Consider the following 26,094-nt stretch of genomic DNA (forward strand, 5'->3'; position numbering starts at 1 on the left):
CTGGCACTGTATGTCTAACAAAGTGTAAGAACAATACTTGCTTTGTATGGTGAGAAGTGTAGCGGGTATAATAGTTTTGGATTGATCTTTACAAAACTTCACATACCCTTCACTAAAATAGTATCATGAAATCTCTCCAATGTTTGCTATGATTTCTACTTCAAAAGTGATTCTACAGAATATATTTGTAAAATGATATAAAACTTACTCAGAAATGCTAATGACTGTGGATCCATTTTATGAATAACTTTTGCAAATTCAAATGCCAGGGTCTTCCAGTTCTTAGGATCGTGCATAATGGAACATTCTGGGAGCAAAAGAAAAACCAGTAGAGCGTCGTGGTGTGGAGAACTGTATGGAAGATCTCTGAGCAGATCCTCCTCAAGACATGTGGTTATCTGTGGTCAAAAGGAACAAAGAGCAAGGCCAAGTTACAGAAGATACAGTATTTTGAATGACTACAAGTTGTAGCTGCAGGTTTCCTTTCATCATCTTCCAATTAGAAAGTTCACTTAGTCCTTCTGGAACCTATTGATGAATCATGGTCAGCCTTTTCATTCACATACCCTTGAGGTAGTCCTTGAGTGATCCATCTGCTCATTTTATATTATGGGACATGAAGGAACTAAAGTGAAATCACATGTAGATGGATGTACACAGTGAATAGTCGGTTTGAAACTAATGCAAAGTTCTTCAGAAATATTTCTGTAAGCTAGTTGCAGTGGCACACATGCGAAGTCCATTACTCAGAAGGCTGCACCCAAGATTCATCTCAAAGCAGACCTTGAGCTTTTTAATCATTCACCAGAGAGGGTATCCTGCTTCCCAAACCCCTGTCCTTTCCATGTGCATTGCTAGAAAGAAGCTTCATGTCTCAGTATTACTTTCTTCATATTGAAAACAAAAGACTATATCTTTTGTGCATTTAATGGTTTAATAAAAAAGTAAATGCCACCACCTATCACAATGTCTGGACTAAAATACCATTATAATGGTAACTAGCCCTCTGTTCAGCCCCACGCACAAGTCCTTATTACCCACCTCCCACCAAAACTAAGCTGCTGTTATATTTATTCCTACAAAGAAGTGTGATTGTGTGGTATCCCAGATAAGCGAAATAAATAGTGGCTGTTACCAAGGAAGAAATCCATTTCTCTGTTGTTAACTTCTTGAAGACATCTCTTGCCAGTTTTAAATCCACATCAATGAAATTATTTTCTCCAGCATCTCTATGAATACAATAAGCATTAAAAACACATAAACAGGTGGGAAAAGAATATTTTAAAACTCCATATGATATTATTTGGTCTTTGTCTTAGCACACACAAAATAATAACTTTATTTAAAGCTCACCTATTTTCGAAATAATAGACTAGAGCAACACAGAAGTGTATAGATCTATTCTTGTTAAAAAGGAATAAACTATAACTTGTTATATCTGAATTGGTAAAATTTAATAGGCTGCAATTTTAGCAGGATTTTATTTTTTAAATTAAATTAAATTAAATTTTATGGTACTAGGATTGAACCCCTACTCTACCACAAAGTTACAAGCTGATCCCTACCAAGATTCTACAAAATAAGTCTAAGGACTATCTATCCCGACAATCAGTCTATTCCACAGACTCAATTGTTTACTCTCTGCATATGGTGCCATTTCTGTTTAATTATTTATCTGTGTACTTATTTATTTATCATTGATTACTTTTTGAGACAAAGTCTTAGTGTGCCCAGGCTGGTCTTGAACTTGTGATCTTCCTGCCTCAGCTTCCAAGTGCTAGGATTACAGGAATGCACCACTGTGTCTAACCACCATATCTTCTTAAGATTTACATTTCTGCAGTTACATTAGGGGTGGGTGATGAAATAATAGTGGTTCCACTATGCCCAGAGACCTTGTCAGCAGAGGTTTGACAGTTTGTTTTAGAAATGTTTTGAAAGATACATGAACTCATTAACGGAAACATGAACACACAGTTTGTGCAATGAGAAACTTTGAATCTCTTACCTCAAAATCCTGTCCTTGATAGTTCTACCAGTCCTAGATTCTAGCAATATTTACCCAGTTCGTCTCAACCTTGACCCTTTTCTACATTAAAATATTGCCCAGATATTGTTTACTTGGCAGTTTGATTTAGTCACATTCCATGACCAGCATGCAGCAAGTCTAACAGCTTTAAAAAACTATCATCAACACATATTTTGGGTTTGCTGAATTAAGTATCAGTATTGATACTAGAACTATTTACACAAATTATAACTGTAAATATTTCTACAAAATTCTTTCTCCTTTGCAGCCATCACCTGGAAGTTTAAAACTCCCAAAAAGTGCTCATGGATATTTTTTCTTCTTTAAAAAGATAGTATTGTAGAAGAGGAAGAGATCACTTCTGCCTTGCTGCTGGCCCTATGGAAACTTAAGGTGGGCCTAAGAACTCAGTAAGTATAAAGGATTCTCTTACATTCAATGAACATAAAGAAAGATTATCATGAAAAAGAGATACAAGTTTTATTAAAATTGTATGTACATAGGAACAAGATAAATCCAAAGAAATGACAAAAATATGATGTTTTATACTTTTTTAGACAAAGAACAATATGTTTGTGAAGGAATGATATGATAAATGGGTGGGTAGACTAAGATAATAACTCTTAAGGATATGTGTAGAAGAGGCATGTGTGTGTGTGTGTGTCTGTGTGTGTGTGTTTAAAGGGGCTACTTCAGTGACTATCTATGTAGGATCCTCACAACTCCACTTACCATTCTCCTTTCCCTCACACACCTTTTGCTCAGCCCTTAACTATTTATTGCTTGCTACATGTAGAAAAACAAAAGTTCCCGGCTGTGAAGATGGCCCTACAAGAACATGCCTTGCAAAGGATCTCCTTTATTGCTCTCCAGAAGAAAAGAAGAGGAAACACAAGAAAAAGTGCCTGGTGCAGAGCCCAATTCCATCTTTATGGATATAAAATGCCCAGGATGCTATAAAATCACCACGGTCTTTAGCCATGCACAAACTATAGTCTCGTGTATTAGCTGTTCCACTGTCCTCTGTAAGCCTACAGATAGAAAAGCAAGGCTGACAGAAGGATGCTCCTTCAAGGGGAAGCAGCACTGAAAGCCCCTGATTCAAGATGAGTGGGAACCTTCCCAATAAACACATTTTGGATAAAAAAAAGAAAAACAAACAAACAAAACAAAACAAAACCAAAAATGAAACAAGCCAGATAATGTGGTTAATCTCTTCTGTAGTTATCATGCTTTAGGTGATTTCACCTGGAAATAAGCGATATACCAATTTGACATATTTTGAGCTGATAGGGCATTAACTCCTAAATTTAGTATAGACAATTCTCCTATGTGCAATAAGCATAAGTCTGAAGTAAAAAGGGGCCATTGTGTCCTGGAGAGTCCCTTTCCCAGATTCATGACTTTTGGGCGTTGCATTTTGTTTTGTTTCTGACCCTGTCTAATGTGGGATATCCATGTAAGTATGGGATTACAACGATCATGGTGGAGCCAGGCATGGGTTTGCAGCTGAAGGCACTGATGCCCACTGTCCCTGAATCAATCCAACATCCCAAGCCTATCCTCCTCCCATGCCTGAGTGCTGATGCACAATTCTCATCTAGACCCAGTTCAGGCAGCCACAGCCCTGGGGAGTTTGTTGTCATAATGGCTGTGTCTTGCCCAGAACATAGTATTTCGCAGATCTTTTCACCCATGAACATTTTTTTTCTTTGTTTTTGCTGCTGTATTATGTGATGTTCCCTGAGCTTACAGGGAATGGCATGAGTGTCTTCTTTAAAACTGAGCATTCATGCATCACTTATTCTAGGGACTTTGTGCAGTCATGAATTTTTGCATTTACCAGCAATCACTTTGGGGGCAGGGAAACTTTTTTTAAGGCTTACAGTAGCATTTGTTTCTGAATATAATTATAAATATTCAAAAAAGCAGTTTGGTGATATCCCATGCTAGTTAAACAGCATTTCTAGTTCCTCCATAGGGTCTATTTTATATGATTTTTGGCCAGCTTTACAACACTACCAATGCTTTGCCTCCATAGAGTGCATCTCTAATCCAGTCAAGAGAACAGCTGGTTATGCCATTAACAGTAGTGTTCTACTGCACAAATAGACATGCTTTGTAAAACAGATTGGTATTATAGCTTGTAGGGTACACAGCTGTTTATCTTTTCTTCCCTAGAAGCCTACAGTGCCCTTCTTAGGCTATAAAACTAGCCAGCAGGGAAGAATCATTTTTTTTAAATTAGGTATTTTCTTCATTTATATTTCCAATGCTATCTATCCCAAAAGTCCCCCGTGTCCTCCACCCCCCTTCTCCTCCCCCTCCTCCCACTTCTTGGCCCTGGAGATCCCCTGTACTTAGGCATATAAACTTTTCAAGACCAATGGGCCTCTCTTTCCACTGATGGCCAACTAGCCCATCTTCTGATACATATGCAGCTAGAGACACTAGCTCCAGCAGGTACTGGTTAGTTTATATTGTTGTTCCTCCTATAGGGTTGCAGATCCCTTTTTCTCCTTGAGTACTTTTTCTAGCTTCTCCATTGGGGGCCCTGTGTTCAATCCAATAGCTGGCTGTGAGCATCCACTTCTGTGTTTGCTAGACCCAAGAATAGCCTCACAAGAGACAGCTATATCAGGGTCCTTTCAGCAAAATCTTGCTAGTGTATTCAATGGTGTCAGTGTTTGGAAGCTGATTATGGGATGGATCCCTGGGTATGGCAGTCTCCAGATAGTCCATCCTTTCATCTCAGCTCCAAACTTTGGCTCTGTAACTCCTTCCATGGGTGTTTTGTTCCCAAATCTAAAAAGGGGCAAAGTGTCCACACTTTGGTCTTCATTCTTCTTGAGTTTCATGCGTTTAGCAAATTGTATCTTATATCTTGGGTATTCTAAGTTTCTGGGCTAATATCCACTTATCAGTGAGTACATAATATGTGAGTTCTTTTGTGATTGGGTTACCTCACTCAGGATGATGCCCTCCAGGTCCATCCATTTGCCTAGGAATTTCATAAATTCATTCTTTTTATCGCTGAGTAGTACTTCATTGTGTAAATGTACCACATTTTTTGTATCCATTCCTCTGTTGAGGGGCATCTGGGTTCTTTCCAGCTTCTGGCTATTATAAATAAGGCTGCTATGAACATAGTGGAGCATTTGTCCTTCTTACCGGTTGGAACATCTTCTGGATATAAGCCCAGGAGAGAGATTGTGGGATCCTCTGGTAGTACTATGTCCAATTTTCTGAGAAACCTCCAGACTGATTTCCAGAGTGGTTATACAAGCTTGCAATCCCACCAACAATGGAGAAGTGTTCCTCTTTCTCCACATCCTCTCCAGTATCTGCTGTCACCTGAGTTTTTGATCTTAGCCATTCTGACTGGTGTGAGGTAGAATCTCAGGGTTGTTTTGAGTTGCATTTCCCTGATGATTAAGGATGCTGAACATTTTTTCAGGTGCTTCTCAGCCATTTGGTATTCTTCAGGTGAGAATTCTTTGTTTAGCTCTGAGCCCCATTTTTAATGGGGTTATTTGATTTTCTGGAGTCCATTTTTTTGAGTTCTTTATATATATTGGATATTAGTCCCCTGTCTGATTTAGGATAGGTAAAGATCCTTTCCCAATCTGATGGTGTCCTTTTTGTCTTATTGACCGTGTCTTTTGCCTTACGGGAGCTTTGCAATTTTATGAGTTCCCATTTGTCGATTCTCAATTTTACAGCACAAGTCATTGCTGTTCTATTCAGGAATTTTTCCCGTATGCCCATATCTTCAAGGTTTTCCCCCACTTTCTCCTCTATAAGTTTCATTGTCTCTGGTTTTTTGTGGAGTTCCTTAATCCACTTAGATTTGACCTTAGTACAAGGAGATAGGAAAGGATCAATTCGCATTCTTCTACATAATAACCTCCAGTTGTGCCAGCACCATTTGTTGAAAATGCTTTTTTCCACCGGATGGTTTTTGCTCCCTTGTCAAAGATCAAGTGACCATAGGGGTGTGAGTTCATTTCTGGGTCTTCAATTCTATTCCATTGGTCTACTTGTCTGTCGCTATACCAGTACCATGCAGTTTTTATCACAATTTCTCTGTAGTACAGCTTTAGATCATGCATGGTGATTCCCCCAGAGGTTCTTTTATCCTTGAGAAGAGTTTTTGCTATCCTAGTTTTTTTTGTTATTCCAGATGAAGTTGCAGATTGCTCTTTCTAATTAGTTGAAGAATTGAGTTGGAATTTTGATGGGGATTGCATTGAATCTGTAGATAGCTTTTGACAAGATAGCCATTTTTACTATATTGATCCTGCCAATCCATGAGCATGGGAGATCTTTCCATCTTCTGAGATCTTCTTTAATATCTTTCTTCAGAGACTAGAGTTCTTATCATACAGATCTCTCACTTCCTTAGTTAGAGTCATCCCAAGGCATTTTATATTATTTGTGACTATTGAGAAGGGTGTTGTTTCCCTAATTTCTTTCTCAGCCTGTTTATTCTTTGTGTAGAGAAAGGCCATTGACTTGTTTGAGTTAATTTTATATCCAGCTACTTCATTGAAGCTGTTTATCAGGTTTAGGAGTTCTCTGGTGGAATTTTTAGGGTCACTTATATATACTACCATATCATCTGCAAAAAGTGATATTTTGACTTCATCTTTTCCAATTTGTATCCCCTAGATCTCCTTTTGTTGTCGAATTGCTCTGGCTAGGACTTCAAGTACAATGTTGAATGGGTAGGAAGAAAGTGGGCAGCCTTGTCTAGTCTCTGATTTTAGTGGGATTGCTTCAAGCTTCTCACCATTTACTTTGCTGTTGGCTACTGGTTTGCTGTAGATTGCTTTTTATCATGTTTAGGTATGGGCCTTGAATTCCTGATCTTTCCAAGACTTTTATCATGATTGGGTGTTGGATTTTGTCAAATATTTTCTCAGCATCTAATGAGATGATCATGTGGTTTGTGTCGTTAAGTTTGCTTATATAATGGATTACGTTGATGGATTTCCGTATATGAAACCATCCAGCAGGGAAGATTCTTATAGCTCGATTTCAACTTGATTTCTCAATATCATCCATCCAAGGCATGTGGTCTTCTCCAACAGAATCTTACCAACTAGTTCTAGTGCTGCTTTGCTCTTGTTACAAAAATAAAATGAAATAAAAGCTGCATAGCAAGAGATACTCAATATCCTTTGATGGCTTTCACCTTTATATACACAAGCATCACACACACACACACACACACACACACACACACACACACACAGATGGTTAGTCTTATATCAACTTGACACAAACTAGAATCATCAGATAGGAGGGAGCTTCAACTGACAAAATGTTTCCATAAGATCAAGCTGTAGGAAATCCTATAGCGCATTTTCTTCATTAGTGACTGATGAGGTAGGGACCAGGCCATTTTGGGTTGGGCCACCCCTGAGCTGCTGGTCTTGAGATCTGTAAGACATTAAGCTGAGGAGGTCCTGAGGATCAAGCCATTAAGAAGCACCCCTCCATGGCCTCTGAATCAGATACTGCCTCCGGGTTCCTGCCCTGCTTGAGTTCCTATCCTGACTTTCATCAATGATGAACAGTGATTTGTAACCATAAGCTAAACAAACCCTTTTCTCTCCAAATTGCTTTTGGTCATATTCTTTCATTACAGCAATAGTAACCATAATTAAGACACATGCAAAGGAAGAAAAAAACTTGATGGAATTTCTGGGAATATAGATCGTGTGTGTGTGTGTGCGTGTGAGTGTGTGTGTGTGTGTGTGTGTGTGTGTGTGTGTGTGTGTGTGAGAGAGAGAGAGAGAGAGAGAGAGAGAGAGAGAGAGAGAGAGAGATTCCCAAGAGATATAGATGGCCCAAACACTGAACATTAAAAGAATTACTTAAACTATTAGGTAATGTTAGCTGCTAGGAGATGAGGACAGGAGGGTCAGATATGTAGCGTCCTCCTCATCTACACAGCAAGATCAAGGCCAGCTGGCCTACATGAGAGTCCTGGTTTTGAGATAGTAAAGCATGTTTAAGTACAGCTGTTTATCTGTAGATATAAAGAGGCTGACTAAAATGCCATTCCCTCCAATTAAACAACAGAGGGAGGAATATGGAGGAGTTAGTTTATAGCATGAAAGAATCTTTTATCAACCAGAGAATTCTCTATGTTGGAATCCATGTGCTGACAAAATTCACACTCAATTTGGTTCTATAAGTTTCCTTGTAAACGGCCCCCAGTATTTTAGATAAAGGTAAATTCCACTGAAGCTTTACCTTTTCTTCAGAAAGCTCGCTGTCAAACAAGCAGAAGATGAAAATATCAAGCTGATTTCTCTGCAAACATAATAACAAGACAAGGGCAAAGTCACATTTGGACATTGTGAGGTGACATTGCCATATGCCACTGCTTCTCAACCTGTGAACTGCAACCTCTTTTGGGGGGTTAAATGACAATTTCATAATGGTGGACTAAGACCATTGGGAATACCAAATATTTACATTATGATTCATAATAGTAGCAAAATTAATTATGAAGTAGCAAAAATAATAATTTTATGGTTGGAGATCACCACACATGAGGGACTGTATTAAAATATCACAGCATTAGGAAGGTTGAGAACCACTGTCATATGCAAATGTGTTGAGCAGTACTTATAGGTATCCTAGGATTCATGTGACCTGCGGGCTGCAGGATAGAAATACCTACAGCCTCCTTTATCTTATATAAAAATAGAGCTCTAGACTCATTATTAATATCCACATTATGAGCACATAACTTATAGATGTCACTAATGAGTATCACCAAAACTCTTTATAGTTATTTTTCTATGCATTTGCATTTAAATAATGAATACAACCAGTTACACTAAAGGCCTAAATTCTGACCGTGAGTTAATCAACTATGAAGACCCAAAAGCAGTACAACTTGCTGCTAAGACCCATTCATACATCTCCCTTACTTAGAAAGGTACACGCCATGTACATTCTCCCTGTAGCTCTTATATTAAATAAATTATTAATTACCATGCATATCAATGACCAATCCAACCAAAAGGTAATAAAAGAGAATCATTCCCAAAATGTAAATTCTGTTAGGACAAAGCTAAACCTTCTCTCTCACAGCTAGGACAAAGTGATTAGGACTTCAGAATCACAGAAGGGACTCTAAGTCATCAAGCTGAGTCACCTTTTGGCATCTTCCCGATCTTTTCTTTTGTTTGCTGCTCTCCATTTCTTTACCAGAGACTGGTTGATTCGGATTATTTCTGGCAGGATTTTCATGGAAACACCTGTAGACCTAGTACGCTTTAAGGAAGAAAATAAAGACAAAAATGACCAGGGGAATGCACATACACTTTGAGTGACAATCAGTAAAGTGCCAGGCACACGCAGGGCTTGTCCTCTTGCATAGGTGTTTGGTGGGTTGAGCTTTTGCTTCAGGATGAACATTCTGTTTCCTAACTTGTGCCATTTTGCTTGGTCTGGATTTTAAAAAGTGTAATAATGCAATAAAAGATTAAAAATAGAGACTGATAGGTGCTTATAAATCAATATTCATCTTAGCATCATTCAAACGGCCATAATAGCGATCAACATATGAATGCATTTTCGATGTGATGATATAATATGCAGTGAAATATTACTCAGCATTGAAAGTGATACTCTAATATAATGTAGGTGTATTCTAGACCATGCTAAATGGAAATAAATCAATTAAAAAATAGGAGACATTTTATGATTACATTTATATAAAGTATGTCAACCTTATAGAAATAAAGAAGAAATTAGCTAGGACTGAGGAGGCCAGGGAATGAGGAATTATTATTTAATAGATATGAGGTGTCTGCTTGTGATGATTAAAATGTTTGAGAAACAGTGATGATACTTAATGACATTATGAATGCAATTAATGCCACAGAAAATTGTAGGCATTGGGTTTCAAATGCCACATACACAATCTTATATGTAGTTTGAGATAGGGTCTCACTATATAGCCAAGAGTGACACTACAAACATACACACGCACACACACACACACACACACAAACACACATACACTACTTTTCTTCAATCAAATAAAATCCTCTGGGAAAATATGTACAAATAGAATGCTTCAGGTGTGCCTACCCACTGTGCTGGTGATGGGCTCTATGCCAGGATTTTATTCAGACTCAGCCACGTTTCCAGCTCCTATCTGAGCACTTTGATTTAAATCCCAGTGGTTTGGAAATTTACCAATCACAAGGGTTTATTTTCTCTTGTATCTAAGCATCTCAGTACAACCATCTGCCCCCTACTGGCATTTATGTATCATTTATTTTCCTCTTCAAAGTCCCTAGCTTCTCCTTGAAAACTTCACAAGCTCCTTGTCACTTGTGCTGACCACTGCTCCTGTCCTCATGCTCCCTCTTCTCATTCTTGACAACTTCAAAGGTGATGACAGAAGTCTGTCTCTTGCTTCAACATCTCAGCTCCCAATCTCACCTCAACTCCTTTCTCACCTCATTTTAGCTACTCCTGACAGGAGTAGCTAAACTCCAAACTGAAGTGATTGACTCCTGGGGTTAGATAATTCTTTGTTGTGAAGGATACTACACATAGTAAGATATTTAGTACTCACTGTTCCTAGCCCTTACCCACTAGAAGCTAGTAATAGTCACTGTCAGCATACCAATCTAAAATGTCTACAGACAGAACCAAATGATTGTTAGAATGCAAAATGACCCTTACTTAAAAAGCACAAACTTATGTCTAGGGCATAAACTGGACTTTTACACTAACAATTGCTCCATTTTTAAGCACCCATTCAGAACAGTCTCTCTAACCATGGCATCAGATCTCACTCTTCGATCATCTCGTTACTCTGAAACAAGCTTAGTTCCTACTCTTCACTCTTCTAATCACTCCCACAACTCCTTTAGGCTTCCCTTATTGGACTGAAAATTCCTTCTTTCATTATGTTCAAGTCTGGATAACTCCAAAGTCAGTTCCCAATGCCTGACACCACTGAAGACAACTGCCCATCGTGCTGGCCAACCACATTCAATCTGTGATCACAAATACCACATGGGCACTTCCAAAGACAGTTGCTTATCTTACTCTGACACAACCATTGCTCCTCTCCTTGCCTTCCCCCACATTCCTTTGCTTCTCTCACTCTCACATCAGCTTTGGTCATCAAGCAGTATTATGCATCAACTCACCCTCATCTGCAGCCACAACAGCATATTTCTTTCCTTAGACATCTCAATTCTACACTACATTCTCTCAACTTGACATAAAGCTTAGGGAATCTCAATTGAACTGGCTCTATCAGACTGGCCTATGTTTTTTGCTTCTATAGAGCATTTTCTTGATGAATGATTGATGGGTGAGGCCTAGGTGACTGTAGTTGGTTTCATGCCCAAGCAGATGAGCCTGAGCTATATAAGAAAAGTAACAGAACAACCCACAGCAGGACAGTAAGCAGTGTTCCTCCAGGGTCTCTATTTCAGTTCCTGCCTCCAGGTTCCTGCCCTGAGATCCTACCCTGACTTCCCTTCATGATGGACTAGTAAGCTGTAAGCCAGTTCAACCCTTTCATCTCCAGTTTGCTTTTGGTCACAGTGTTTTATTACAGCCACAGTGAGAAGAACTGCTATAGCACTGGACTCTGTTTTCTCTCTCCTGCTTTGGGACATTCTTCTGCCACTCATGAGAAACCATCCCATTATCTTTTAATTTTACTTTCTTGTTAAAATGTCTCTGTTGTCAAAATCCTTGTTTCCACTTCCTCTCCTCTTCTTGCATTGACCCCACACCAGGGTTTATTGCTATCTGTTAAAATTAAACTCTGTGCTTGTCTGTCTTGACTTTCCTGCAGAGATGCTTCTCTGGAAAAAGCTGCCTCCTAGTTCCCAAATAAGAAACCATTCTTTCACATCTTTTTATTTGGTTCCTCCCCTGCTTTCCCAACTGTGCACGGTAGCCTGATTTTGTACCTCTTCTTCCCCTCTGTCTCAGGCATCTCCCCTGCCCCATCTTCCCTCTCTTCTTTTGTCTTAAGCCTGCCCCTCATTGCCCACATCTTTCTCCTGCCATTCCTATTTTGGGATGAAATCAGGGCTCTTGATTTTGCACTCAAGACAAGTAATCTCCCACTGAGCTACATCCCCAGCCCTCTGTTCATTTTTGGAGACAAGGTCTTGTTGACATTTCCACCATTTTAATAGAGGAACACATTAGTAAGAGATCTGAAAATGAATAATATACTGTCTCAAACAATACTCTGAAATTTAGGGAATTGTGGGTACAGCTCAGAAGAAAGCGCTTGCCTAGCATACACAAGGCTCTGGGTTTGAGTCCCCAGCACCAGGAAAGAAAGAATTCCTGAAATCTAGAGGGGAAAAATAAGTCTAAAAAGGAATAACACATACTGATACCCGACGAGTTGTCACAAAGTTGGCGTGTGCTCCAGCAAAAATGTCTTTGACTTCAATATCCACAAGGTCTATAAAATTAAGAGATCCATGTTCAAAGTTTTACTGGGGAAAAATAAACCTATATATAACTAAGTTAAATGTATTCATTTGTTAGAAATGTATACTCTCCTAAATTCTGACTACAAATAGCATAAGAATTAATTTTGACCAGATCAAATATTATTTATTCATTCAATAAACATTTATAGTTGTCTAGGCCCTTGCATAATGAATCAGGGTTAACTTGCTTAACTATTTGCTTGAATGTAGCAAACCATGTTGTTTATATAATTAACTAATTTGATGTCTTTTGAATTACTTAAATCTTTAGAAATGATTACCTATTACTCCAGGAAAAAGATTCAACAGTTTAAGTTAAAAGCACTAAGAACCAAAATCATAGCTCAGTGGGATCCTGTGAAAGAAGACTGAATGCGATGTCTCCTTCAGTCCATCAGTCACGAGCTAGTGGAAATACTCATACCCTCTGCAGCTAGCAGGCAGGTAATGTCAGAGTTCTCCGCGGGGGCCTCCTGATGAGTTGGGTTGCTTGTGTGACTTGGTCCATGGCCTAAAGATACCACCTGACCGGTGGTGTAGACATATGCAATGGTGTGATAACTACAATATAAAATACAATACAGTGACAATATGATAGTCCAAAGAACCAAACACCCATGAGTTTAAAAAGAAATGGAAATGACAGATTTACCTTCACCATACAGCCAGCTGTCTCATTACAGTATTAGTATTGCAGAGTACTAGAACTCCTTCAATCCCTGAAGAGGTGGTATTAACATACTAGTAATAGTAAAGATACTATTTGTGGTGGGGATTTACTATGGTTCCTACTATGTGGCTTTTTTTTTTTTTTTGGTTCTGTGTTGAGACAGAATCTCATATAAAACAGGCTTGCCACCATCTCTTCATGTAGCCAAGGATAATCTTGACTTTTTGACCCTTCTGCCTTGACCTCCTTTGTGCTGGGATTAGAGGCAAAGCTCACCATCACCACCATCACCACCACCACCACCACCACCACCACCATCACCACCATCACTACAGCTGAGACCACTGCCACCATACCCAGTATATGTGGTTCTAGGGATCTATACCAGGACTCACTGAGTGGTAGGCAAGCACTCCACCAGTTGTGCTACATATCATGTATTTTATTTATTTATTCTTAATTTTAAAAACAGCATAGAAAATATCAGGCTTCATCACGATGCTGTGTCAAACACTTGTTTTTATTAGTCCCTTCTGCCATCTCTGCTCATATCTCTCTGTGTCCCTGCTCCTTTATCCTTCCACCTCTTTGGCATCTTCTTTCTGCTTTCTTGTCACATGTGTTCCATTGCCCACCTTCCTTAACACTTCTTTTCTCCTTTTTTGGTCCCCTTTATAGTTTTATGACCTATCACGCTCTCACCCACACATGTACACACAGACAAACAGTAAAAGCTAAGATCTGCATTAGACAGTACATGCACTCATCTTTCTAAGCCTGAGTCATCTCTCTTAAATAGTAATTTCTAGATTTATTCATTTTCCTGGAAACTGTATATCCCATTTTTTTTCTTGATAGCTGAAGAAAATTCCTCTGAATATGTATATCATGTATTCATGACCTATCCATCTATCAAGAGACACCTAAGCTGATTCTATTTTCTGTCTTTTGTGAATAGTTTGCAAGAGCCTCTGTGGTAAGATATCAGAGTCTTTTGAGTGCATGCCAAGGAGTGGTACAGCTGAGACAAATGGTAACTCTACTTTTAACAGCTTGAGGAATCTCTCTCCTGATTTCCATGGTGACTGCACCAGTTTGCACCCCCAGCAGCACTGACTTTTTCTCTCCCTCACCAAGATTCCTTTTGCTTTTTTTTCCTGGTGACAGCTGGTCTGACATGGGTAAGGGTTGCCTGAGTGAGGTAGAATCTCAAATTGGTTTCCATATGCATTTCCCTGAAAGCTAGGGATGGTAAACATGCCTAAAAATGTTCATGGTTATGTGTGTTGCTTATTGTGAGACCTTTCTGCTCAATTAATGGCTTGGTGATTAGCAGCAGTTTGTGTTTTTCACATGGTCTAGGTTTTAGCTTTCTGTTTGAAGTAGCTGGCAAGGATTTTCTCCCATTGAAGGCTGTCTGTTAACTCTGCTGATAGGTTTCCTTGCTTTGTTTAAGCCTTTAAATTCCATTCAGTTCAACTGTTAATTCTTCAAGCTATTCCTATTCCCCTGGAGTCCTTCAGAAAGTTCTACTACTTTCTGCCTGCATCTTGACACGTTTTCCTCCTGTCTCCCTCTAGCATTTTCAGGGCTTTGGCATTCAAATTAAGGTTTTAGTCCACTTGAGTTGTGTATGTATGATGCTCATGTGTGTGTGTGTGGTGTCTGTGCATGTAGGTATGCATACACATGACTGAGGGCAAATGTATTTGTGAGCTTGTTGGGTTCCTGAGCTCATGTCAAGAACCTTCTTCCAATGCTTTTATTCCTTCTTCACTAAGGTAATGTCTATTAATGAACACATCCAAAGACTGTAGACATGACTAGGCTCTTGGGGAAGCCTTCCAAGGCTACAATTACAGGCAGAATGCCACATCCACTGCCACTGACATGGGTCCTGGGGATGTGATCTCTGGTCCTCATACTTGCACTGAGAGCATTTGAACCACAGAGCATCTTTCAGGCTAACTTTGAGCTAACTTTTGCAGAGTAAGAAATATAAATCTAGTTTCACTTTTATACAGGTGGATATCCAGTTTTGCTAGCACCATTTGTTGAATAGGGAGGGACTTATTTTGTTTCAGTTTTTCTCCAATCAAATACTATGTAGCCCTATCTGTGTAAATTTACTTCTGGGTCCCATATTTTATTCTATGTGTTCTAAATGGAAGACTTTCATTTTTTAATGCAATAGGTTAAATACATACATACATACATACATACATACATTCATACATACATACTCAAAATGCCCTATAATTAGGTTATCTATAGTCCTGAATATATGCTAATCATCATCATGTCCTGTATGCATGAGATTAATTAGTCTCATCAACTTAAACAGGCAAACAACCCCACCTTTGCCGTTTAATTCTCTCCTACCTTCTAATCAGAGTAAGGCAGTCTATATGTAGTAAACTTCTAATAATTATTTCTTATATAATTATTAATAGAAATGAAAATTTTAAATTAAAATGTATCTTAAAGAAATAAATTTTCAAAGAAAAAAATCATTATTAAAAGCAGAGCCATGTGTTTTGGAGTTTCTATGTAATAAGCACAAAACTGTCTATTCAAACTTTTTAAAAAGGTCCGTTACCTTGCGCACTCTATCTGTGAAACACAGCCACCAATTCCTTCTATGAGTTGTGGGCCTCTTCTCCCACTCCTGGGGCTGGGCTGTAGCTGTCCAGAGCTATTGCCTCCAAATGTAAACACTTGTCCCTCCTGTTTAAGAAATAGGGAACCAGATTTATTTCATGTTTTTAAAGGTAAACTATCACAAGATATTAGTATGAAAGTGATATGTGAAATTTTGTGTCATTTATTATTTGATTTATGGGATAAATTTCTATAAATTTATTTCAAAATCATTTATTTATGTATATATTATTTATATTTTTTTAAAATATAAGTTGATGAGACTAATCAACCTCATGCATGTAGAACATGATGACTATTAGCATATATTGGGGGTTTTAGATAACCTAATTATGAGGGCATTTTGAATATTTATGTATCTAACCATTTACATTAAAATTATATTTATTATATATTTATAAAATTTCATGACTTATTCAAAAATATTTATATTATTATTCCAAATATTATTTACAAATTTATTTATGGAATTTCCTTTAAAATTATGCACTTTGAATATGTTAAGAGTGTATTACATACTCAGATTTGCTAAGGGAGGGGCTGTAAAGATGGCTCAGCATTATGAGCATGTACTGCTTGGCAGAGAACCAGAGTTTGATTCCATCATCCATATCAGGCCATTTACTACCACCTGTAACTCCAGCTCCAAGGAAACTGATTCCTTTTGCACTCATGTACACATACACACACACACACACACACACACACACACACACACACACAGAGAGAGAGAGAGAGAGAGAGAGAGAGAGAGAGAAACACACAGAGAGAAACACAGAAAGAGAGAGGAGGAGGAGGAGGATAGAGATAGAGTTAAAAATAATAAAATAAATGTTGAGTATATCTTAAATATTTTCATAATTCTTTTCTTTTCTTCATCTTCTTCCCCTTCTCCCTCTCCCTCTCCCTCTCTATCATTTAAGGAAGAGAAAGATATCTTTTCGACACATATACTATATATACACCAGGCATATCTATAACTTTGTGAACTGTATTCCAATAAGGCTAAGAAAAGAAGAACTAGCTACTTTTTATTAATTAATTAATTAATTAATTTCATCCCTCATTTATTTACATGTTGCCTTCCCTCCCAGTCCCCCCACCTCATGGGGTTCTTCCTTATATTCCCCTTCCCATTTACCTCTAAGCAGGTACCCACTCCCAGGCATGAAAACTAGATACTTAATGGGTATTTGCTAACGGAATCAATGACAATTTAACTGCTTAAACTCTAACACCAACATTTAAGTATTGGGTTGGCTGCTTTACTTATTTGGGCATTTCCTGAAAACACTCTCTCCTCCAAAGATGATTCTTATGGGCTGGAGAGATGGCTCAAAAGCTAAGAGCACTGGCTGCTCTCCCAGAGTTCTGGGGTTCCATTCCCAGCACCCGCATGACGGCTCATAACTGTCTGTAACTTCAGTTTCAGAGGATCTGACACCCTCACACAGACATACACGCAGGTAAAACACCAATGCATATAAAATAAAAATAAATAAATCTTTTAAAAAATGATTTTAAAAAATATAATTTTTTAAAATGTGATTCTTTAAAACAAATCTAGGAGTTTGTGGGGAATCACTTAGTTGGTAAAATGTTGGTCATGTAAGCATGGGGAGTTGAATTCAATGCTCTGAGTTCATATCACAAGCAAAGCATTCACATAAAAAGCAAGGCATTGCAATGTGCAGTTGTAATACCAGTGCTAGCAATATGGAAATAAAGGATCCCTTGGGCTCCCTGGTCTGTTGGGTTAACAATGATCCCCAGGCAAATGAAAGAGACCCTGCCTCACAAAACAAAGTGGATAGCTCCTGAGGTCCAATACCAAAATACCAAAATGTTATCCTCTGGTCTCCACAAGCACATGCATACACGCACAGACACAGAAACAGACACAGACACACACACACAGGTCTACCTTTCTCTTGACAACTAAGATTAATGTAATTTGAACAATTGATTAATATAGTTCAGACAATTGAGGTTTCCTAATTTAAGTCGTGGCTTTAGAACAACTAATAAAAATAATGAAATTGAAAATTAAAATAATTTGGTGGACATGAAAATAATGTAGGTCAGTGGTGGATCACTTATCTAGCATGCCTAAGGTATTGCATTTTATTTATTGAAAATAATTATAGTTAATAATAATAAATTTTAAAAATTATTTGATGTACCATTTTTTTCTAGTGCTGAGAATCAACTCTAACACCCAAGCAAACATTCTACCCTTGATACACCACTTGGTCCTGCAGATTTCAGTTTTTATACAAGCATATGAATTATAAAAAAACTGTTCCAAATCTGTATCTTTTGATGATGGGAAATATCCATCCCATTCAAATACATTGGACAGCCAGGATAAGTGGCAGAAGAAAAAAACTAACAAAACTGGCTGTTATTATAGCAATCACAGAATGGAACAAAGTGTGTTCTGGTCTGTGCGGTGGGTTACTGAAAATGATAAAAAATTTTTCTGTCGATCTACATTGCCAATGAATAACTGCATGAAAGATTGGCTCCTACATTAGCTTCTAGTACAGTATCTTGAAACATCTGCTGGGTTATATTTAGTTCAGTTTTCTACTTTAGATATAGGTAGGTTTAGATATTGAAATTCACTTTGTGTCATATCTGAGCATTTATGTTCTTTTAAAATTTGTTTATGAAAATCCTAACTTCTGGGGTCTGGAGAGATGGCTCAGCAGTTACGAACACTTGCTCCTATAGATGGTCTAAGGTCTGTTCCTAACACCCAGAAGGAGCCTAACAGCTCTGTAAAGCAGTTCCAGAGGATCGGGCCCCTCTTCTGGCCTCAATGATGCTTAGATACACATGCGTACAACACACTTCTCTCTGTGTGTGTATATATATATATGACTTATTTATTTAATGTATATGAGTATACTGTAGCTCTCTTCAGACACACCAGAAGAAGGCATCAGATCCCATTAGAGATAGCTGTGAGCTGATCATGTGGTTTCTGGGAATTGAGCTCGGGACTTCTGGAAGAGCAGCAGTCAGTGCTCTTAACCACTAAGCAATCTCTCCAGCCCTACAATTATTTTTTTAAGGAGAAAAAGTTAAAACTGGTTATACTTTTTTTTATTTCTTTTGGCTTGTGTACTCCTTCTAGAATGCCCCACCTGGGGATCCATCCCATAAACAACCCACCAAACCCACACACTATTGTGGATGCCAACAAGTGCTTGCTAACAGGAGCTTGATATAGCTGTCTCCTGAGAGGCTCTGCCAGTGCTTGACAAAATACAGAGATGGATGCTCACAGCCATCCATTGGACAACGCCCACAGTCCCCAATGAAGGAGCTAGGGAAAGGACCCAGGTTGCTGAAGGGGTTTGCAACCCCGTAGGAGAAAGAACAATATGAACTAACCAGTAACCCCAGTGCACCCTCGGACTAAACCACCAACCAAAGAGTACACATGGTAGGACTCATGAGGATGGACTAGTTGGTCATCATGGGAGGAGAAGCCCTTGGTCCTGTGAAGGCTCTATGCCCCAGTATAGGGGAATGCCAGGGACAGTAGTGGGAGTGAGTGGGTTGGGGAGCAGGAGTGGGGGTAGGGGATTTTTGGAGGAGAAACCAGGAAAGGGGATACCATTTGAAATGTAAATAAAGAAAATATCTAATAAAAGAATGAAAGATAGAAAGAAAACATACAACACACTTCTATCCACAAAATAAATCTTTAAAACAAAACCCAATTTCTAATAAAGCATTATTGGGAAATGGAATCAGGCCTTTGTTAGATGATCAAGTCACAGGACAAAGTTTTCATAAATGGAGTTGTTTTCTTTATAAAAGAAACCTCAACCAGAATACCTTGACCCCTTCTACTGCGGGAGAACAGAGCAAAATGCCATCTGGGAATCAGAAAGTTACCTATCATTACTTGTAAACCTGCTGGCACCTCTCGGATGACCCAGCCTCTAGAGTTATGAGAAGCCATACCTCTGGTGTCTCTTAGCTGCACAGTTGGTGGGGTTTTGTTACAGTAACCTGGACAGAATAAGATCACTTGCTTGCTTTCAATAATAAATAGCACATCTATGTTTTTAATAAAGTTCTGATATCTGAAAAGGAGATGCACATGTGGAATTACCTCAGTAAGCACGGCAGTGTGCTCATAACCACAGCTAATATAAACCACACTCAGATTCTTCAGGGCACCAATTGAATGTGGCTTGTAGATTTGTTCTGTTGAAAGAAAGAAGACTTTCTAGAATATAGGAAAATGATTGAGAGACACATTTGTATGTTTGAGAGCAGCTTAGGCTACAAAGTGAGGTTCTAGAGTGTGTGGGGGAGACAGCCTCAGAATTTCATATCTTCATATTTTTATAACTTTTATAATCTCTACATTTCTGTCTTATGACTCAACATAATTTTAAAAGTGAATATGCAGTAGAATTAAAAAGAAAAAGTATGCTTTGATGGGAAAATATGCACTCTAATATTTATTTCTGGAAATCTTTAACCTTCTAGAACAGCTTTGGTTCCAATCTTCAGTACCAATTATGTTTTCATAGTTTGTATTCATTTCCGATGCATAGTATGTGCCGAATGTATGTATTAGTGACGCTGAGAACTAGAGAACCTACCATAAAAAGATTAAATGGGATGTAAGTGCTCTTTCATATAGTAGGTGCTGATATACATCAGCTGAAATGCAAAGAATGAACAGAAGAGAATGAAGTTCTTGGAGAAGACTTCTTAATGAATTATATTTTAGAGGTACAGTTACCCAGACTTTTTCTTAAACATACAACCTAGTCATTTTCTCTAACAGACTCAGTCTAATCATTGATTTCCAAAGCTTACATATTAGAACACCATGGGAATTCATAACAATGGCCTGACTGTCACTCACAGGCATCCTGATCTAATTTTCAGCTTAACCTGAGCATCAAGAACTTTAAAGGCATCCTATGGTAGACAGATGGTTTACATCCCAAGGCCAGAGCCTGTAAATATGATAGGTTACCTAGCAAACAGCAAATAAGGAAGCCAGTCGAATTTTAAAATGCTGACCAGTTGACATTCAAATAGACAAGTTAATATAATTGATCCAGGTGGGCCCAATGTTATTACTTTAGCTAAGGGAGCTAGAGGCAAAAGAGCCAGTGTGATCAAAGCATGATTTTTAGAAGACTTAATCTGACACCACAGGCTTTGGAGAAACAGGAAATAGCCTATTAATGCCAACGTCCTATATAGAAGCTAGACAAGACAAGAAAATGGGGATTCTCGTTCAGAACCTTCAGGAAACAAGGCAACCCTGCTGACTGAGACCAAGGAGCAGACTCCTCTGAGTCTACATTTTAAAAAAAACATTGTTTTAAGTTGTTAATTTGTGATGTTATTCCAGAAGCAAGAGGAAGCTGATACAGCTTTCCAGGTCATGCCAGAGTGAATTTGGGAACCACTGTGATGTACACTGTGGCAGGCCGCTTTTCCAGCTACAAAGGAATAACAACTTGTTAGAAGGACAAAACTATTTACTTACCTTTAACTTTGTTCCCGCTGAGAGCCAGCTGCCCAGATCTGTTGCTCCCCCAGCCAAATGATGTCCCCGTGAGAGACAGAGCAAAACTGTGTGTGCCACCTGCAGCAACCTGAGCCAGTGGGATCCCCTCCAGAGACTTCACCTTCTGTGGGATAGCTTGGGAACGGGAATTCTTCCCCAGGCCCAGTTGTCCTTCACTGTTCCTTCCCCATGAAAACACATGGCCATCTACATATATGAAGAACACTTAAGAACTGTACACCTACTGGATTCCAAACACAGTAAAATCTATCACCTCAGTTACACACACACACACACACACACACACACACACACACACACACACACATACACACTGGTTTTACAGACGTATCATTGACAAAGGAAGCATACATATTTGAAATATTGAAGTAGTATTCTAGTATACATATACACTGTAAAATAAATGCCAAAATTAGCTAAATAAATTGCCTCACACAGGTAGTTTTGTTTTATTTTGCCAAATTCTGCTTGTAGGGCTGGGGCTTTAGCTCTAGAGTGTGCTGAGACCAACTAAGGTCTTGGGCTCAATGGCCAAGTCCAAGAAAATAAGCAAACAAGAGAGTGAAACAAAGCAAAACCCTTCTCTCTTAGTAAATATTAAGTATACAATCTATTATTACTACGAATAGTCACATCATGGGACAATGATTTCCCGACCCCATTCATCCTAAACTCCAGTTTGTAGCCTTTGAACACTTCTTCCTTCTGGCTACCTGCATGTTCCTGGCAACAGCCACTCTATTCTGTTTCTGTGAGTACAATGTTATTTGATTTTATGTGTAGGTAAATTAGGTAGTATTTGTCTTTTTATGTTTACCTTAAGTTTCTATTATAATATCCTAAAGTTGCAAATGCATGATTCGCCTATTTTTTGTACTAGACTTGATTCTATAAGTCTTCAAAAAAAAAATAAAACCAAAATAAAAGAGATAATACAACTACATTTTTGGACAAAAGGCAAGGCATATTCAAGATCCCCTTTAAAACAATGTCCCTTCTTCTCCCTTGCAAAGACAACTGTGTTCTTACAGCTTTTCTGCCACCAGATACTTGGAGTTGTCCTTGATTTGTGTTTTCTATATGCTTCAAGCTAGAAAATCCTAAATCCCCGTTTCCTCCCACTGCCAAAACTATGTAGAGTTCAACTTTTTCTCATTTCTTAATTGTTACCACTTTATAGTAGTCCCAAACTGGTGTTCCACCATGCCTCCTTTGCTTTCAACAGTCTTTTCTGTCAAGGGTAGCCAAATTAATCTTTAAAAAAAAAATTGGGCTGGTGAGATGGCTCAGTGGGTAAGAGCACCCGACTGCTCTTCCAAAGGTCCGAGGTTCAAATCCCAGCAACCACATGGTGGCTCACAACCATCCGTAACGAGATCTGGCGCCCTTTTCTGGAGTGTCTGCAGTGTGCTTACATATAATAAAAATAAATAAATCTAAAAAAAATAAAAAAAAAATAAAAAAAAAAATAAAAAAAAAATTATGTCCAGTCCCCAACTCAGGTCACCCTGCAGCTACATCCCTCAGTCCCTCTTCTTCTCTTTGGGACTTACCATATAAGAGGCTCCTTTCTAACAAGGACCTTCTAGCTGGACTATGCAATGGGAAGACACAGGTAACCCACCTGCAGGACCCATCCTGACTCTGATCACCACATGAAGATTGGGATAGATCCATTCTCCAGGCCAAGGCCAGCACACACATCCTGCACTAGGGCCCAGCCTCACATTCTGCCGCATCCACATTAGAAACAGCCAACAGAAAAGTCCAAATTCCTTATCATCTTGCAAAAACAATATGGAAGATCAAGACAGTATGTACACCCCCAAATCAACTAGTGCTATAGAAACATTCTTCAGTGAGAATTACCTAGATGGACACTGAGGCACAGACCTCAAAATGAACAACCATAAATGTCACCAAAAAATGCAAGAATTTTTTTTTAAAAAAAGGACACTATTTAGTGAACTTGGAGAATAAATGTCTTATTGATGATCAATAAAAACCAAATATGAGTGAAATGACAAAGAAAATACAAAATTTGAAATCCAAGTATAATGAAAAGATAAAAATGTTTAAGAGAACCCAAGATGAAATGAAAATGGAATTTTAAAAAATATATTAATATCCCATTTGGAATCCTCAAAAGGAGGCTTCCAAATAAATAAAGTAAATGATGGAATATCAAGGATAAAAAATAGAATTAGACAATGCAAGCAAAAAATATAAAATATATTTTTAAAAGCAGGAAAAGAATGGGCATGTCTAGTGCAGGACATGTACGAATTGTGAAAAAGCATAAAAGATCAATCTTAGAACTAAGGCATAGATAAAGGGAACAAGTCCCAGATGAGTGACATGGGCCAGAAGTTCAGTATGATCAACCTCAAGCTGAGGAAGGATATAAACAGAAAGATAGAAGAAACACACAGAAAGATCAGAAAAAAAATTAGTCATGGCATGCAATAGTTAAAGCATGTAAAGAAGGAAAAATGTAAAGAAGGACTTTTGGGATAGCATTGGAAACGTAATTGAGGAAAATATGTAATAAAAATATTAAAAAAAAAAAAAAAAAAAAAAACATCTCCAGGAGTAAAGATTGCCTACTGTGACTGCATTTACCTAACTATGATGTTGCCTATACCAGGGCCAATCTCAAGCATTTTTACAGAAATTATTTCTGGTCTTTTGTACTCCCCCATCTTGTCTTTAAATCTCTGGACATCTTTTAAATTGCTAGACCAAAAGCCAACTTGTTTGTTATTTAGTAAATTATTGAGCCTCTAATATATGCTGACACCAGGCTAGTGGAAAATTTCATGAATGATCTCCAGAAATCTACACATGTCTTTAGGCTCTTTGCACAGCTCTGTTAGTAAATGGAATTGTCAAGATTTGCATATTTACTGCTTCTTTAACTAAAGCATGTGCTTCCAGAAGAAAAAAAAAAAAAGAAGGAAGTTGTGTTGCAAACTTCTTGAAGAAAAAGAAAAACAGACATACAGGACAACCCATCATCATAACAACTGGTTTTTCAATAGAAACTTTGAAGGCCAAAAGCAACGCATGCTTGTTCTGGAGCAACGCATCGAACTCCTAAAACACCATAAGTGCAAAGCTATATGTCTGTACCCAGTGAAAATATCAGCCATATATGAGGTAGAAAGAAAACCTTTCATGATACAGACATGTTAAAAGAGTTTGTGTCTACAAAATCAGACCTGCAAAGAATACAGAAAGCAATACCTCAGACTAAAGATAGGAAAGTGACTATAGAAGGGACAAAAGAGGATTTTAAACTAAACTCTAGTGTCCACAACTTCATAGCAACCATAGAGTTGGAAGTAAAGACAGATTAATGCCAACTTAATAATATCATATGATGTTGATACCTTACTTTCTCCAGTAGATTGGCCATCTGGAGAACCTAACAGATATCTTCAGAACTTTCACTGAAATGCCAAAGAATATACATTCCACTGAGCAGTCCATGGAAGTTCCTCTAAAATACACCACACTCTGGGACACAAAGAAATTCTGAACAAATTCAGAAAAATCCAAATAACTCAGAATCCTACCTGATCATAATGGAATAAAGCAAAATTGTCAGCAAACAAATCTTTATCAATATACAAGCTCATTGAGATTAAACAACTCATTAGTTGGTGATGAATAGTCAAAGAATAAGTCAAGAAAATAATTTTAAAATTTATGGAAATAAATTAAAATTAAAGCACAATACACACAACCTCTGGTACACATTAAAATGTGAGGCTTAGGGGGTTGGAGAGATGGCTTGGTGGTTAAGAATGCCGACTGCTCTTCTGAAGATCGTGAGTTCAAATCCTAGGAACCACATGATGGCTCACAACCATCCATAATGAGATCTGATGCCCTCTTGTGGAATGTCAGCTGTAGTGTACTTACATATAATAAATAAATAAATAAATAAATAAATAAATAAATAAATAAATAAATAAAACTTTTTTTTAAAAAATGTGAGGCTTAGAGGAAAATGTACAGCTCTAAGCTCCTACATTAAAAACTAGAAAGATTACAAATAAATGACTTCATGATGCAACTGAAGGATTTGGAAAAACAAGAATAAACCAATCCCAAATCTAGTAGATGGCAATATATATATATATATATATATATATATATATATATATATATATATATATCAGTACAGAAATTGACAAACAGACACAAACAAAAACAATACTGAGTTCTTAAAGCTGGTTCTTTAAGAAGATAAATAAGATAGACACAGCATTGACCCAACAAATCAAAACAAAACAAAACAAAAAAAAAAAAGGAAAGACATATTCCAAATGAACAGAATCAAAAACGAACATAGAAGCATTACAACATGTACCAAAGAAATTCAGAATATTATAAGGGAATACTTGAAAAACTTGTACTCTACTAAGTTAGAAAACCTAAAAGAATTTTAAAATGGGTACAGAGTTAAACAGAATTTTCAACTGAGGAATATTGGATGGCTACGAAGTACCTTAAGAAATGTTCAACATCCTTAGTCATTAGGGAAATGCAAATCCAAACAACCCTGAGATTCCACCTCACACCAGTCAGAATGGCTAAGATCAAAAATTCAGGTGACAGTAGATGCTGGCAAGGATGT

At 37.9% G+C, this 26,094-nt stretch overlaps 1 protein-coding gene and 1 pseudogene across 1 annotated transcript in view; one reads left to right on the top strand and one right to left on the bottom strand.

Annotated features, from left to right (window-relative positions):
• Positions 1–26,094, bottom strand: part of Herc6 (HECT and RLD domain containing E3 ubiquitin protein ligase family member 6) — a 70,993-nt gene that overhangs the window by 36,343 nt on the left and 8,556 nt on the right. Inside the window, exons 4-12 of the mRNA XM_021164082.3 lie at positions 21,408–21,635; positions 20,004–20,098; positions 15,810–15,937; positions 12,965–13,101; positions 12,436–12,509; positions 9,207–9,325; positions 8,294–8,353; positions 1,136–1,229; positions 209–398 (exon numbers count right to left, since the gene is read on the bottom strand). Of these exons, the coding sequence (XP_021019741.1) occupies positions 209–398; positions 1,136–1,229; positions 8,294–8,353; positions 9,207–9,325; positions 12,436–12,509; positions 12,965–13,101; positions 15,810–15,937; positions 20,004–20,098; positions 21,408–21,635 (1,125 nt within the window). The remainder of the gene's footprint in view (positions 1–208; positions 399–1,135; positions 1,230–8,293; positions 8,354–9,206; positions 9,326–12,435; positions 12,510–12,964; positions 13,102–15,809; positions 15,938–20,003; positions 20,099–21,407; positions 21,636–26,094) is intronic.
• On the top strand, positions 2,878–3,119 carry LOC110296439 (small ribosomal subunit protein eS27-like pseudogene; annotated as a pseudogene).

Source organism: Mus caroli, unplaced genomic scaffold, assembly GCF_978045245.1.
Source record: "Mus caroli unplaced genomic scaffold, Mus_caroli_1 scaffold_7, whole genome shotgun sequence".
Taxonomy (NCBI): Eukaryota; Metazoa; Chordata; class Mammalia; order Rodentia; family Muridae; genus Mus; species Mus caroli.